This window comes from Agelaius tricolor, unplaced genomic scaffold (genome assembly GCF_023055355.1).
Source record: "Agelaius tricolor isolate 1412-34295 unplaced genomic scaffold, bAgeTri1.0.p SCAF_13, whole genome shotgun sequence".
Taxonomy (NCBI): Eukaryota; Metazoa; Chordata; class Aves; order Passeriformes; family Icteridae; genus Agelaius; species Agelaius tricolor.
The window spans coordinates 18,471,910-18,486,274 of record NW_027269273.1 but is presented as its reverse complement, the minus strand read 5'-3'; the positions used below and the strand labels follow the sequence as shown (position 1 = coordinate 18,486,274).

At 47.1% G+C, this 14,365-nt stretch overlaps 1 protein-coding gene across 1 annotated transcript; it reads left to right on the top strand.

The window, feature by feature from the left end:
• Positions 1 to 436: 436 nt before the first annotated feature.
• On the top strand, positions 437 to 14,026 carry WNT8B (Wnt family member 8B). The gene is made up of 6 exons (XM_071438348.1): positions 437 to 1,166; positions 7,152 to 7,185; positions 8,132 to 8,270; positions 9,608 to 9,733; positions 11,721 to 11,863; positions 12,256 to 14,026. Exons 1-6 carry the CDS (start codon positions 1,108 to 1,110, stop codon positions 12,811 to 12,813), a joined length of 1,059 nt encoding a protein of 352 aa, XP_071294449.1. The 5' UTR covers positions 437 to 1,107; the 3' UTR covers positions 12,814 to 14,026.
• Positions 14,027 to 14,365: the final 339 nt, after the last annotated feature.

The following is a 14,365-nucleotide window of genomic DNA, read 5'->3' as shown; positions in this document are numbered from 1 at the left end:
TGGCTTTGGGACATGGGATACAACTGGTCATGTTGATTTAGGGCCAGTCAGGGTATCTGTGGTGGGTGCTGTGACAGTAACTGGGATGTCCCGTGTGGCTAGCTGCCACAGACTGGATGCATTTCTAAGTAGCTCCAGCAGCTGTTGGCCTGGGATAAGCCCTTCGTGGGAGACTACTAACCCTTCCAAACCAAAGACCCTATCCCATGGACTTTATAGGAAATGCCAAAAGCAAAAAATTAAGGGGGAATAGGAAGGTTTAGACAGAGGCCTTTCTCCTCTGGGGTGAGGATGGCCTGACGCAAACAGGAGGTGGGAAGAAAGAGCAGGTCACCATGATAAAGGAGAAACAGATGGAGGTAGGAACTGGCCCTGATCCTCCTTAAACTTCTGGGAGAGACTGAGGCAAAGACAATGATCTCATATCTGTGACCCAAGCAGCAGATGCAGACAGCCTGAGCCCAATCCTCCCCCGCCAGAGCACCCAGTGCACCCCAGCTTAGCAGTATCTCCAGTGGAGGAGGAGGAGAGGACACTTCAAAAGCAGCCCTTCCAGTTGCCTTTGCCGGGAATGGAGAGCCAGAGCAGTGCTGGTGGAGATTGAATCTAGTGATTACTATAAGGGATTTGCTGTCTCTTTCTTTATCCCTCTCTCTCTTTTTTTTTCTTTCTTTTTTTTTCTTTTCCCCCCCTTTTCCCTCCCTCTTATCCCTTTCGTGGTGCATTTGTCTTCGAGGAACCTGGGGTGTTCTTTTCATCAGTTCAATCTCTCTCTGGCACTTGAGTCTTGATTGGCTGAAGGACTTAGGGGAAAAAAAAATCTTTAATTAAGTAGATAATCTCTTCTTAGGAAGTTCTGCGGCTCCATTTCACCAGCCCCCTTTAGCTCTTACTTTAGGATTGGTTATCCTTCGCAGAAGGTGGGATTCAGGAGGCATCCGCCTCTTCATCACACCAGGACTGCCGGGTGGAAAAGAACTCCATCCCTTCCCTAAATTAGTTGTGCTTCTTTTTTTTTTTCTTTTTTCTGGTGGTGGTGGTGGTAACCAAGTTTGGGGGTTTTTTAGGATCTCCTTTCTCCCTCTTTATTTGGATTTTATATTTCACATGGACCCTTATCTGGGCATCTTCTTCCTCACTCCCTTCTTCCAGTCCTGCTATGCCTGGTGAGTATCAAGAGCATCACAGTCTGTGTCACAGGCAGGTGCTCTTCCCAGATACCCTAAGGAAATTCCTCTTCACCTTCCTAAATGTCTCCTCTTTCTCACTTAGCTCAGTTCTGTCTTTAATGGAATCAGATATTTAACCAAGTCCTTACACACTCATTGGCAGAGAGGTTAGATCTATGAAAGTCCCTCTTTTTCCCTGCACTTCCCAAAAATAACTAGGGGTCAGATTGTAAGCTGGGGTAAAATAGGGGAGAGTGGATGCTGAGACCTAGCCCTTCACTTTCAAGTGGGAAGATAACCCAATGGAAGAGCCAGAGACTTCTGTTTTTCCAAAGGCTCCCAGTCAGCTTGTCTTGTCTTAATTAAATGAAGTGGGGCTTCTCTCACGCTCCCCAAAGAGGACAGTCTGTGATTAAGAGCTCAGAGCCCGCAGGGGTGAGTTAGATCCACAGGGGTGTCACTCTGGATGAGCAGCCTGAGAGCCCAGCTCCTTGGCACACACAGGGGCAGAATTTCTTGTCTGAAATTCATGTATTAGGGTTTCCTGGGGAGCTGCTTTTGCTACGGCGATTGCTACAGCTCGGTTTTCAACCACCTGAGTCCCATTAGACCAGATCTGCTGTGCACAAATCTGTGGCCATCTCCTGTGGACCTCTTGTTTTGTCCTGAGGAGGGTGTTATATTTATTTCCCAAAAAGTTCTTTAAGGGTGAACAGAAAGAGATTATGCTTGCATCAAATCCTGTATTGTTCCTTGTGGGATATATCAGTCCCATTCCCAAAGGGAAATGATCTCTGCAGGTATTTTTCCTATGTGGTTTTTACTGAGTACCCAATTTTTTTTCTCAACTGCAGTGATGCCCTGGGGAATCTGCTCAGTGGGTTACAGACTTATCTCTAACGGCAAGCAAAGTCTTTTACCATTCAATTACTAAAATCCCCTGCCTTCTCCATAGCAGATCTCTAGGGTTATTACCATGGATGGAGAAATCAAAATTACAAAAAGAGAAACTAAAGAGTAAATGGGAACTCATTCCTGTTAGTCTGGAAATGAAATTTATGTTCTTTCAGAGATTTTCTACTCCTTTCATTAAAAGAATACGCAACAATTTGTATATGTCCAAGTACTATAAAACAGCAAACTCAAGATAAACCTTCCTTCTGGAACAAGGGTAATATGTATGTTCTACAGAACGGCTAGGCAAGAGCTCATGCTGATTTTATTGTTATTTTTCTGCTCTTCCTGTGTATGCCTTGCTTTCCTCAATAAAAATAGGTTTAGAATACATTAAAAGAAAAAACCCCAACATTTTAAAGAAACAGTTCAAAGAGAAATTTCAGCACACAAAGTAGAGCTAAATATGGAAATCCAAGACATTTTCAGTCCAAAGCTGGATGTTTAGATTCCTGTCTCTCAGTAGTTTTTATCTAAGAGAAAAGTTTATAGATCAAGACAACCTCGCTTCTCTCTGCATGTTGCTCATAGGTCATGAGTTCCATAGAGAAAGGAAAATTGCAACCTTTATTTGAAATTATCATTTTGCAGACACTCTCCCTTAACTCTTTAGGAGAAAAACAAATTTGTGAGAGTCATAAAATAATTCTGCTTGAAATTTGTGCTGGTTTTCTCTATCTGATCCAACGGCTTAAAACACGTTATTTTTTTCTTATGATTTAATCACAAGAATTGGGAGTGGGAACATGGTGGGGGAGCAACATAGAACAACAACAAAAAATGTTTTTTTGTATATATGTGGCCACTTCCCTTCTTTGCATGTGGATTAGCTTTTACCATTTAATGGACCATTCAACCAATGTACTATTTCTAGGTGATCAAAATGTCAGGGTTGCATTTAGGGACAAAATCTTCAAAATAAGTATAACAAAATAGAGAAAAATGAAGAAAAAATAAGTAAAGTTCCAAATGTTATTGAGTTGCTGCCCAGTTTCCTCTCCTGTGGGAATAATATAAAGATCTCTAACTCAGTAGTTTTCTCCTAAATGTATTTTTTACACTTCAGCTGTGGGACTGCCTTTGGTTTCCAGCCTCCCTGATTTTCTAATAACCTCGGGGAGTTCATATTGAGAACAAAACTCAGATCCAAAAGGAAATTCTATCCATTTTCTCTATTTACAATAATGACAGTGAAGATGTAAATCCAGCTTTACAATTTTCTAAAGAGCAGAACCAGCAGCATAGTAGCCCGAGTGGGTGGTAAGGTATCAGACAAATATTGTAATGAGAGATTAGGTAAGGCTCTCAGGGCATATTAAACTGAGAAGAGTGATGCTAAACTGATGAGTGTGATGTTATTGGTTAAAGTTGTAAATGAGACAGAATTATCAGAGGCTTATTAGTATTTGATATGAATAAAATATAATGGGACAGCTGCTTGGCAGGGTTCTTTGCTTTCAGATTCAATAAAACTATGACAGAAAACTCCTGCTGAAGATATTTACTAGCTTTGAGATAATTTTCTAATATTGGATCCAATGAAAATCTCTTGCCCTAGATTTACTTTTTACCTGGAGACATAGAGCTGTGCTGAGGGAAGCAGTGTGTCCTGGCCAGGGCCCTGCACAGCCTGGGGAGAGGGCAGAGGAACTCGGGGGGTGTGTGTCCTCCCTCTACTCGCTCAGCTACAAACCTGCTCTGCTTCAGCCCGTGTAATGCTGTCCTGCAGTTTGAAGATGGAGAGAAAGGGGGTTGCACAACTAGAAACTCCCTGAGCTTTCTCTGAGAACAGAAATTACTTCAAATGTCTCTTTTCATGTGTGTGATAGAAAAAAATCACCGATGTCATACAAATTGGGCTGGTTAACACCAGCTATGAATGCAACTACTTAGTTAGTTTAGTATTACATTCTGCTTTCCTTTACAATGGAATGAAAAGTTAGTAGAAGTACATAATTTCTTTTTTAAAATCACACTACAGACAAAACAATGAAGAGAGATTTTGGTAGTGATTCCTATTTGCAGTACAGAGGTGATTCTAGAGACACTGTCACTATTCTACTGTATCTGTGTAAGCAGTGGCTTAATTGCTCTCTGCCCTTACTGGAGACTATATACAGAATGGAGATGCATTTTTCTTAGCTAAATTATAAGAGCAAAGAAAAGCACACAGATTCTGTCTCCATTACTATCTTTCCTTCCTTCTCAATAGAAAGAAAAATTTCAGCCAGCCTCTAGTCATATGATAGTCCCATCTTCCCTTCTCCTGAACCCACCTGAAGCTGCAAGAATTAAATGTTGGGGTGTCAAGTGCACAAAACACTTAAAACTTTGTGAATCCTTTACTTGTTTAAGTCCTACAAACCCAGCCAGCAGCCTTCCTGTCTGTTGATGTGAGAGCTCAAGGAAAATGCCTTCAGTCTCTCTGACTTTATAAACTGTTTAGAATATCCTGCTGGGAAAATGCTACTGTATCATTTGCTCAGCTGCAGATGGAGAATTGGCATATCCTGAATTTGGCCTTTTTGTGGACCTTGAGGTTTATCCTGGAAGGAACAGATCCTCTGCTTCAATGCAGTCATGTCAATTGACTCCTGCTAACAGGCTGGTTTGCTGTAAACTGACATTGCGGATTACCATCCTCCTCCTAAAGCCGTCCTTGCAACTTCTCAGATGTTCCTAATCCAAGGGTTTGGATTAGGAAGCAAATCCCTTCTATATACTGTGAATTTGGGTTTTCCTACCCACATGGGAAACAACGCAGATGGGATATATCTCTTCTTTTGGTGACAAAACCAAGATAAGAGAGGACTTGCAGTTTTCTAGCTCTTGCCTATGCAGGAGCATTTTACCAGAGTTTTCTCACAGCTGCTACCAGGGGCCCAGATTCACACTGACACCATCCTGAGTGTGGTCCCCATAGCAAAGCACTTAAGGTCAAGGCAATGGACAGAAGGGAAACCAGATGGAAAAATGACTTGTTCATGCTGCTACCCAGTTGCGTTAGGATGGGGACCCATGGAGCTTGCACAGTCTGATTAGCCCCAGGTTCATGGCCCTGTGTGATTCAGGTCACCCGATGCTCTAATCACTCGGCTACAGATGCCGTCTCTCCAAGTCCCAGGAAATATTTAATTAGCTGTACAATGCAGAAGCAGCTTCCAAAGGAAAATTCCTCTGCAAAACAACCGTCGACTTCGTGCTAAAGTGCCCATGGGGGTTGGAGCACAGCCGGGTCTGAATCCCAAGCCTGGAACAAAGGGAAAGAATCTCCTGTTCTCACAGCCCACTCCTGTTTTGACCCAGGGGAATCTTTCCCAAAGAAAGTTTCATAAATGTAAACACATTTTCACCAAAAAACCCATAAAAACCAAAGCAAAACAAAAGAAAGCTAGACTTGCCAGAATGAAATGTTGCAAACTCATTCTCCTAACTCTAAACCGTAACAGCAAAGATCAGGTTTCTTGTGATTTTGACCAAGCTAAAGTAATGAGACCTCCTTTTGTGGTGTACTTTGGAAAGGATCTCTGTGGGTGCAGTTCTGGTGGAGGTGAAGTGGGCTTGCTAACTGCACAAGTGGTTTTCCAGGGCAGGACAGCATCCTCTCTCAATCTCTCACGTGTCTCATGTCTGGGCACCAGTCCTGCCACCCTGTCTGTCCCCGTGTCGATGGCAGGGCTGCATTTTGACCCTCAGCTTTGGACAGCATTGCCTGCTTCTGACTGTGCTTGAGCCCACCCTGGGATGCCCCCACAGTGTCTGTGCTGGATTTGTAGCACAAAAAGACAGTATCTTTCTGTCCCTTATGCCAGAATACTTGTGGCTCATTTGAAGCAGAACATAATTTTGAGAAGCTGAAGAACCAAGTTTCTATCAGTGCATGCTCTGTCATCTTCCCAATCACTCACTCACTGCAAGATCTCAATCCACTCATTCCACCTCTCTGGCCCCAGTGTCCTCTCTGGGTGATAACAGCAGTCACCCATTTCTCTTGAAGTGTTGAGTTCCAGCAGGGAAAATGTTCCACAGACTCAACAGAAATAGTGATGCTATTTTATAAACCCGGAGAGAGTGGAATTAGGTATTTTTAGGAGACTCTCTCTTTTCTTATTTCACTTCTGATTTGGGATATTTCAAATTGGCACTTGGGCTTCTTCAAAGTGTCAGTCCTTTCTGCCATGATGCAGCTAAGCAGGATTCACCCAGCCATTCTCCAAATTCTGCAGGTGGTCACTGCACCATATGGAGTCCCAACACTGACTGATCATTTGCACAGAAACAGTCTTTCTTACTGGAGAAAGACTCAGACCAGACAGCATCCATTCTGCAAGGCCATAGTGTTGGAGACAAGCCACACTGCCTGACCCTTGGAGATGATCCCTCCACAACTTCAGTGGGAACAGCAGAAAGCTTAGTGTTTTGTCTAGGACCTCCCACCCACCCCAAACCCCCAGGGTCCCCTGCACAGTGTCCAAGAGGATGGGAAGGACAGGTATATTTGTGCTCAGCCATCACCATAACCTGACCAAGACAAGAGTGTGGGCAGTAAGACATGGCACCACAGGAAAACAAGGGACTGTGATGTGGAGAGATGCATCTGGACTCATATTGCAAAAGAGCAGTGGTGTGATGCCCTCCCTCAGCATGGTCCCACTCCTGGGGGCTGGGAGAAATGCTACCCTGACTTTAGTCAAGCGAGGTAAAAAGCAAGGCTAGGGGGACCAGAAAGCTTAAATAAGGGGTAGATTGGTACAAAGGGTAGCTGAGCAGAGGAAAGCAAAAGGAGGGAGCAGTGAAGGAACTGCAGCCCAGTACAGTCTGACTGAGGGGAGCAGGGTGGGGGGAAGGGGACAGCACTGTCCTGTTCCTTAGGGAGCAGGAAAGGGACATGGTGGAGAGACCAGAGGTGCCTGCAGCCAGGAGACAGGCAGACCGTGGGGGAGCGAGAGGAGAGCCCTGGGATGCCTGGCATTCCCCAGGCCCCTCCACCATCACCCCCTCCCTGCTGACACTGTCTCTATCTTCCAGGTCAGTGAATAATTTCCTGATGACGGGCCCCAAGGTAAGAGAAATCCCTTTGATCTCTGTCCCTGATTCCACTAAACACAGAGAGGGAAGGAGAGAGAGAGAGAGAGAGGGGCTCCTCCTTCCCACTCCTCTCCACTCAGCCTTAGCCAGAGCTCCTCTCACCCCCAGGTTTCAAGCAATAAGGCAAAGAGAAAGGCCAGGAACTTGTGAGCTCCTTGGGCTGCATGAGCACTGAGCAATGCTGACCTGGGGTTCTTTTAAACTGGTTGGGGCCAGATTCTGGAGATTTGTCTATTGATGCCAGCCAAGGCTCTCACCTGACATCTGTTGCTTCCTGAGGATCAGGTTGGCATCAGGGTCCACACTGATACAGCTGGGAAGTATTTTCTATGGGCCCTGTAAAACATACTTCCTCAAGGAGCACAGTTAGAATTGCCAGGACTTTGTTCCATATTTTTGACCCCTCACACCTTTGTGCTCTTCTTTCAGAGGCTTTTTTTCTTAGCCAGAAACAGTTGTAAAATTTACCCAGATTTTGTTCTGGCTATTCCCCAAGCCCATCTATCTCCCAATACACTGGTGAAGCAACCTTGCCCCAAAGCACTAGCTCTCCCCCATGGGCTGTGGTGAAGAAGAAGAAGGCAGGCTGAGGCATCTGCTAGCCTGGAGCTCCCTGATCTGAGCAGAAAGCTGTTCCCTCTCATGGTGGAGAGATAAGGAGTTCCCATGACAGAGGCTGGCTGACACATTTCCTAATGTGGCTAACAGCCAAGAGCTGAGCTTTCTCCCACAGGAGGCTCAGGCTCTGACCCAGCTCAGCAGGAAATGGGTGTGCTGGTGGTGGTGGTGAGCTTCCCAGGGAAGCCAAGCCAGGAAGACCCTCTGAGCTCTGTAAGTCTTGTCTCTGTAAGATGGCACACAGGTCACTTTCAGTTGAAAATATGCATTGTCCCCGTGCTGACCTCCAGCTCTGTTCCTAGGCCTATCTCATCTACTCCAGCAGTGTGGCGGCCGGGGCACAGAGCGGCATCGAGGAGTGCAAGTTCCAGTTCGCCTGGGACCGCTGGAACTGTCCGGAGAGGGCACTGCAGCTCTCCAGCCACGGCGGGCTGCGCAGTGGTAAGGAAAGTATTGGATACCACTACTGGGACCCCCTTGCTACAGGTTAGAGCCCATGGCCCCCTCCTCTCTTCCCAAGTGCCTACTTTTCTTCCCCATTCTCACCTGAGAAGAGCCTCTCCCAGGAATCACCCCAGGGATCTCCCCAGGACACCCCTTCACCCATCAGCTCCCAGATACAGTGGGATCTAGCTCCAAGGCCTCCTTGCAATGCCAGCTTTACCCATGGACCTGCTGAACCCCAGCTGGCACAGAACCAAACCTTACACAATTGTCTCCCCACAAGGATGCATCCCCCTGACCTGCACATGATCTGCTGGATCCCATGCTAGATGGTGTCCCAGGGTATCCCCAGAGAGGCTGAGAACCAGCACAGGCTGCCTGGGTAGCAAGCAGAAAGATAAGGCTAAAGGGAGCAGGAAAGTTCATCAGCGGCTGTGCTCGGGCCAAGAGACAGGACAAAAGCCTTCCTACATTTTCCAGATGTCAGAATCACCCTAGGCAGAAATCCAGCATCGTTGACCTGGGCCACTGTAGAGCATGGGGCCGTGGTCATTGTCACTGTATCCTATTCCTTACCTATTTGCAGGTCCCAGGAAATATTTCAGTGCATATCTGGCCCTCAGAGCTATGTTTGATGCTCATACCTGCTTTGTAAAAGCAGGACCTGGGTGTGGAGGAGAGCCTCAGGCCTCTGGTGGGACTGGCAGCAGACAAGAGACCAGAGCCCCGGGCAGAGGTGGACAAAGGTTTCAAAGCAGGGCCTTGAGGAGACAGTTGCAGCACAAGGCCCGCTCTGAGACCAGAAGCAGGTCCTGGAACCATTCCTGTCAAGGTTATCCATACCATATTAAAGGAAAGCCAAAGGCTCAGGGAAGCCAGCTGATGATTCCCAGACTTATCCTGGTGGGTAGGTATGGTCACTGCTCAGAGCCCTTTCAGCAGAAGGTACGGCTCAAGGGGACTGTGGGGAAGGAGTTCTTTGATACTTGGAGAGAACCCCTTCCTGTTGGGGTGTGTTAGTGACAAGTGGGGGACATCGGCAATCTGTGCTATATCACCACTGCTGAGGTCCCACAAGGACAACCAGGTACTATCTCCTCCACACCCTTTCAAATGACATGAGTCAGTCTGGATCATATTTGGGAGATTCTATCTTCATGCAGTTCAAGCCCAAATTAAGCTAATCTGACATGTAGGGCCTCTTCTCCACTCCACAAAGTCTTCCCCAATGCAGATGTCCTGTGCAGACTCCTGCATGGTAGGAACAATTTCTAACACTGCCCTTGCCATGAAATCTTTTGCACATCTGCTCTCTTTGTATTCCCCCTTGACAGCAAACAGAGAAACAGCCTTTGTCCACGCCATCAGCTCTGCGGGTGTCATGTACACACTGACCCGGAACTGCAGCCTGGGGGATTTTGACAACTGTGGCTGTGACGACTCCCGCAATGGACAGCTGGGTAAGGAGGGATGAGCTGCTGCCCCTCACTCATCCCAGGTGGCAGGAGAAGCTCTTCTCTCCTCCACTGAGGCCTGCAGAAACACCTCCCCATCCTGGTCCCCACACCTGGGAATAATGCCCAGAGAAAAGCTTTCCCTGGTTCAAATCAAAGTAGCTCTGTGGAAGTTAATGGAGTCACCTCCAGTGTACACCAGCCAAGCTCTTGATGCTTTCCATTACTTTCTAAATGAGCAGGAAAGTAGAAGGGGTTGCAGTTTCCCTGGTTCAAATCAAGAACTCTATTTAAGCTGCTGGAGAGAATGACTATATCATACAGGCAGAGGAGTGGATCTGTTGCTATGCACCTAAATGATCTTGGTATAGCAGCACAGGTCAGGGACCTCAGGGTTCCCAGGGTCTGCAGGACCAGGTTGGCCTACAGCAGAATGACCATGAGAAAAAGCAGGGTGGCATTCATAAACCTCTCTAGCACTCGTCAGCATGACAGGCACACAAGAGCACAATCACTGTGGGTGCACACAGCCATCACACCCTCCACATGGCAGTGATTTCCAGGCCCTCAGCCACCAAGCACCCCTGGTGGGGAACTCCAGGCTGCACCACTTCAGCTCTCTGCTCAGCTTTCACAGAAAACACTGACATTTAGGGATTTTGTTTTGAATAGAAAGAGGTCAAATTTCACATTATCAAGATCTTGTAAAAGCCATGCCCTGCCCAGCTACACTAGGCAGTCAGTATGTGTCACTTTATGACAAACTCCTCTGGAGTGTCCAGTATTTAGTAATTTACTTTACTGGCTGATAGTTTTGAAAACAGACACTACTGCAGAGGTGTCCAAAGCTTGGGAATGCCCGTCTCTAGCAGAGCAAGACTTTTGGGTAACAACACATCGAATTCTATCTTCTCTGGAAAACCAAGTTAGTCATGCTACATTTCCTTTCCCCCAAATATATCTGGTTTTAATACAAAACTTTCCATTGTGGACTTAAAACCTTGTAAGGCACAGGAAACTTTTGGGCTTGACCAAAACAGCATGATTCAATTCAGCCACTGGACTGAATCCAAGCTGGTGAAAGGTTTTTCTACTTCCTTCAGTCCCAGTTCTTGATTTGGACTGCATCATCCACTGCAATTACTCACCTCCCATGAAGCACTCCTGTCTCTCCCTGGGAGAGGGGATCACGATGCCCTGGGGAAGTCCAGGTGAGGGCCAGGCCTTTCCAGAGAGGCACAAGGCCATTAAACCACAACTCCCAACATGTACCAATGTGGCATGTCAGAGTCAGAATGTTCCAGATTTCAAATCATCATTAAAAATTTGGCATCTTTCTCTAGGAGGAAAAGAACGGCATGATGTTTTTCCAGTCCCACTCAGCTCCCACTCAGTTAAGAAAAGTACTTTCACATATTTTTGTGTAATTTCACAGTTCTTTGCTGACTCCCTTGTTTCCTGATGGTAACTAGAAAATTAGACCCTTCTAAGATGCCAAACATCATCTCAGAATTCTGGGTGTGCCAAAACCACAGCCTCCTTGATGCACATGTGCCAGGTTTGGGCTGTTCTGGGCAGAGTGGGATCTGTTCCTCTGACCAGGATCCCTCCACCAGTTTGTTGATCCAAGTTAGCAAGATGCTGTTCCTGCAAGTCACTCTGAACCAGCTGAAGTCAGGGTTTGAGAAGTGATTAGAGACCCAAAGGCTTATCCGCATGTCTGCTAATGCATGGTAACTGATAGCTTCTAAATCCTGCTCTACAGAAAACCTGGAAAGCCCTGTGTTTGCTGTACAGGACATAACCCCTCTGCTGCCTACCTGAGCCACTTAACTATCCAGGCCTCAGGAGAAATGTCATGAACTCAATGGGAGGGAATCTGGGAGTACTGTGTGGTGAAAGGCTGGATTTGCCCCACAGCCTCCATTCCCTCCCATCATTTCTGAAACCTCTTCTGTGTCTTTGACAGCACACATCTCATCTCCTTTCTTAGGGGGACAAGGCTGGCTGTGGGGAGGCTGCAGCGATAATGTGGGCTTTGGGGAAGCTATTTCCAAGCAGTTTGTGGATGCCCTGGAGACTGGACAAGATGCCAGAGCTGCTATGAACCTGCATAACAACGAGGCAGGTAGAAAGGTGAGCGCCTCTCTCCCTCCAGAGCTGACAGTGCATACCAAATTGGCTCTGAGCATTCAATGTGGAGAGTCACAATTTGATGTGGCTAAAAACACATGTCCAGAAGAAACAACTTCCTGGGGGGATGGCAGCAGTACCATGGTGTCTGCTCTAAGGTAGCAAAGCTTCTGTGTTACAGTGTTAATGACTTTCTGCAGTCCTCCTTCTCCCAGTTCAAGGAGGGGAGCACTGTGGAAAAGCAAATCTGTGAGTTTCAGGACTACTGTGCAGGGAGAATTGATGCCAAACTCCTCCACAGGCCTGGAGCCATGGTTCTGCATGCATTGCAGCACAGAAACAGCCCCTCTGTTTTTGTTTTTTTTCTTGAACTCCTCTCTCTGATCACTCTGTAGGCAGTGAAAGGGACCATGAAGCGGACTTGCAAATGCCATGGTGTGTCGGGGAGCTGCACCACCCAGACCTGCTGGCTGCAGTTGCCTGAGTTTCGGGAGGTGGGCACTTACCTCAAGGAGAGGTACCACAAAGCCCTGAAGGTGGACTTGCTGCAGGGAGCAGGGAACAGCGCTGCCAGCCGGGGTGCCATCGCTGAGACCTTCAGTTCCATCTCCAAGAAAGAACTGGTCCATTTGGAAGACTCTCCTGACTACTGCCTGGAGAACAAGACGCTGGGGCTGCTGGGCACGGAAGGCCGGGAGTGCCTGAAGAGGGGCAAGGCACTCAGCAAGTGGGAGAAGCGGAGCTGCCGGCGGCTGTGCGGGGACTGCGGGCTGGCGGTGGAGGAGAGGCGAGCCGAGATGGTGTCCAGCTGCAACTGCAAGTTCCACTGGTGCTGCGCCGTGCGCTGCGAGCAGTGCCGCAAACGGGTCACCAAGTACTTCTGTGTCCGCAAGGAGAAGCGCGAGCGGAGCGGGGGTGGCGGAGCCAGCCGCAAGCTCAAGAGAAAGCTCTAACTTGCTTCTGCTCCTCCACAGTCCTGCCTGCCCCTCTCCTCCCCTGCCCTTCCCATCAGCTCCTGGCACCATTTCTCTTTGGCATAGTTTTGTCTCATTCCCACTGCTGCCTCACTGGCGCTTGGGCAAGGCAAAAGAGCTTTGTATGAGTGCTCGGGCCTTGCCCATACAGGGCATTAGTGCAGTGGGCAATGTCTTCTGGGGAGACCTTCAAGTGTTCACAAAACAAGGTGAGACTCGGTCCCTTCAACTCAGTGTCACTCTATCCAGTGACTATGGCATTATCTCTGAAAGCACAGGAGGTTTTGGTGGTTCCTGTGGTTTTGAGCTAGTCTGCTCTGGGCTTTTGAGTAAGTGAGATAAAAAGTATAAGGAAACCGAGATGGCACCAACAATTGGGCAACTCAGATCAGTAATCTGTAAATGAGAGGAAGCTTTTAAAAAAATAGAGGTACTAAAACAGTTATGGCCTCAGGCCTACACTATGAGGAAATACAAAAGACATGCAACTCCTTTCTCAGCAAGCCAGCCTCCAGGGACCCCACAACTTTGCTAAGCTCTCCAGTGCTTTACTTTACATTTGAAATGGCAGCAGCAAGATCGAAACTGCTGCTTGACCTTCCCATTACACAGCTGTCCAAAACAGGGATTCCATCACTTGATTTTTACATGCTTTCTCTGTGTCTTCCAACTCTCCACATCTGGTGTCCCCTTTTAGGCCAGCATTGCTATCAAAGCCCCTGACTGATGCCATAAAGATGTCCTCACACTTCTCCACTACCTCCTTCCTCCCAAATTGGTCCCAGAGAGGAGCTGCCAAGCTGAGCCTCCTCCCCATGTCCTGGTGTACTTGCCAAGCACTCTTACCCTGTCAGCTAACTAACTAAATACTTCTTACTAGTCTGAGAAAATAATGTCAGTTACTATTTAATGGTGGTGTAAATAGGAAAAGTGAAGCACTTTGAAGTTTAATTTATTGCACAGTTACTGTGATGTATACATAACAGTTTTTCCTCTACCACTTATTGTATATATTCTATAGGCTAAGCAAGCAGCAGGAAGATTTGGTTGATGCATCTCTGTTCCCTTGCTGAGGCTAGGGGAGGGAGGTAAGAAGCTGCCAGGTGCAGGACTTGGGGAAGCTCACTGCACCATCACAGCAATCTTCCCCTGTGCTGTGATAAGATCATCTACTTTGCTGTTTGAAGTGTCCTTTAGCCAGACAAGAAGCCAGCAGAGCTGTTACTGGCCATTAGACCCATCTTGTAGCCAATATTTGTAAACCAATAGCCAATGCAATAAATCAGTAGCCAAGTGCTTGCAAAATGCTGTTGTGTCTAAGTGGCTGGGTGTTCTTTCGTCCCATTTTGCATGTGTATGTTGAAATTTAAGTGTCCTGGAGATTAAAACATACTGCTTACCCATCTGAGCCCAGGAAGACAACCAGTTCCAGCCAGCACAACCTCAGCCCTTACCACAAGGGGAAAGGATGTGCTCTCTCCTGAGCTTGCTTGAGGATGCATCCAACTGCAATGCAACTGCCAGGAAGAAA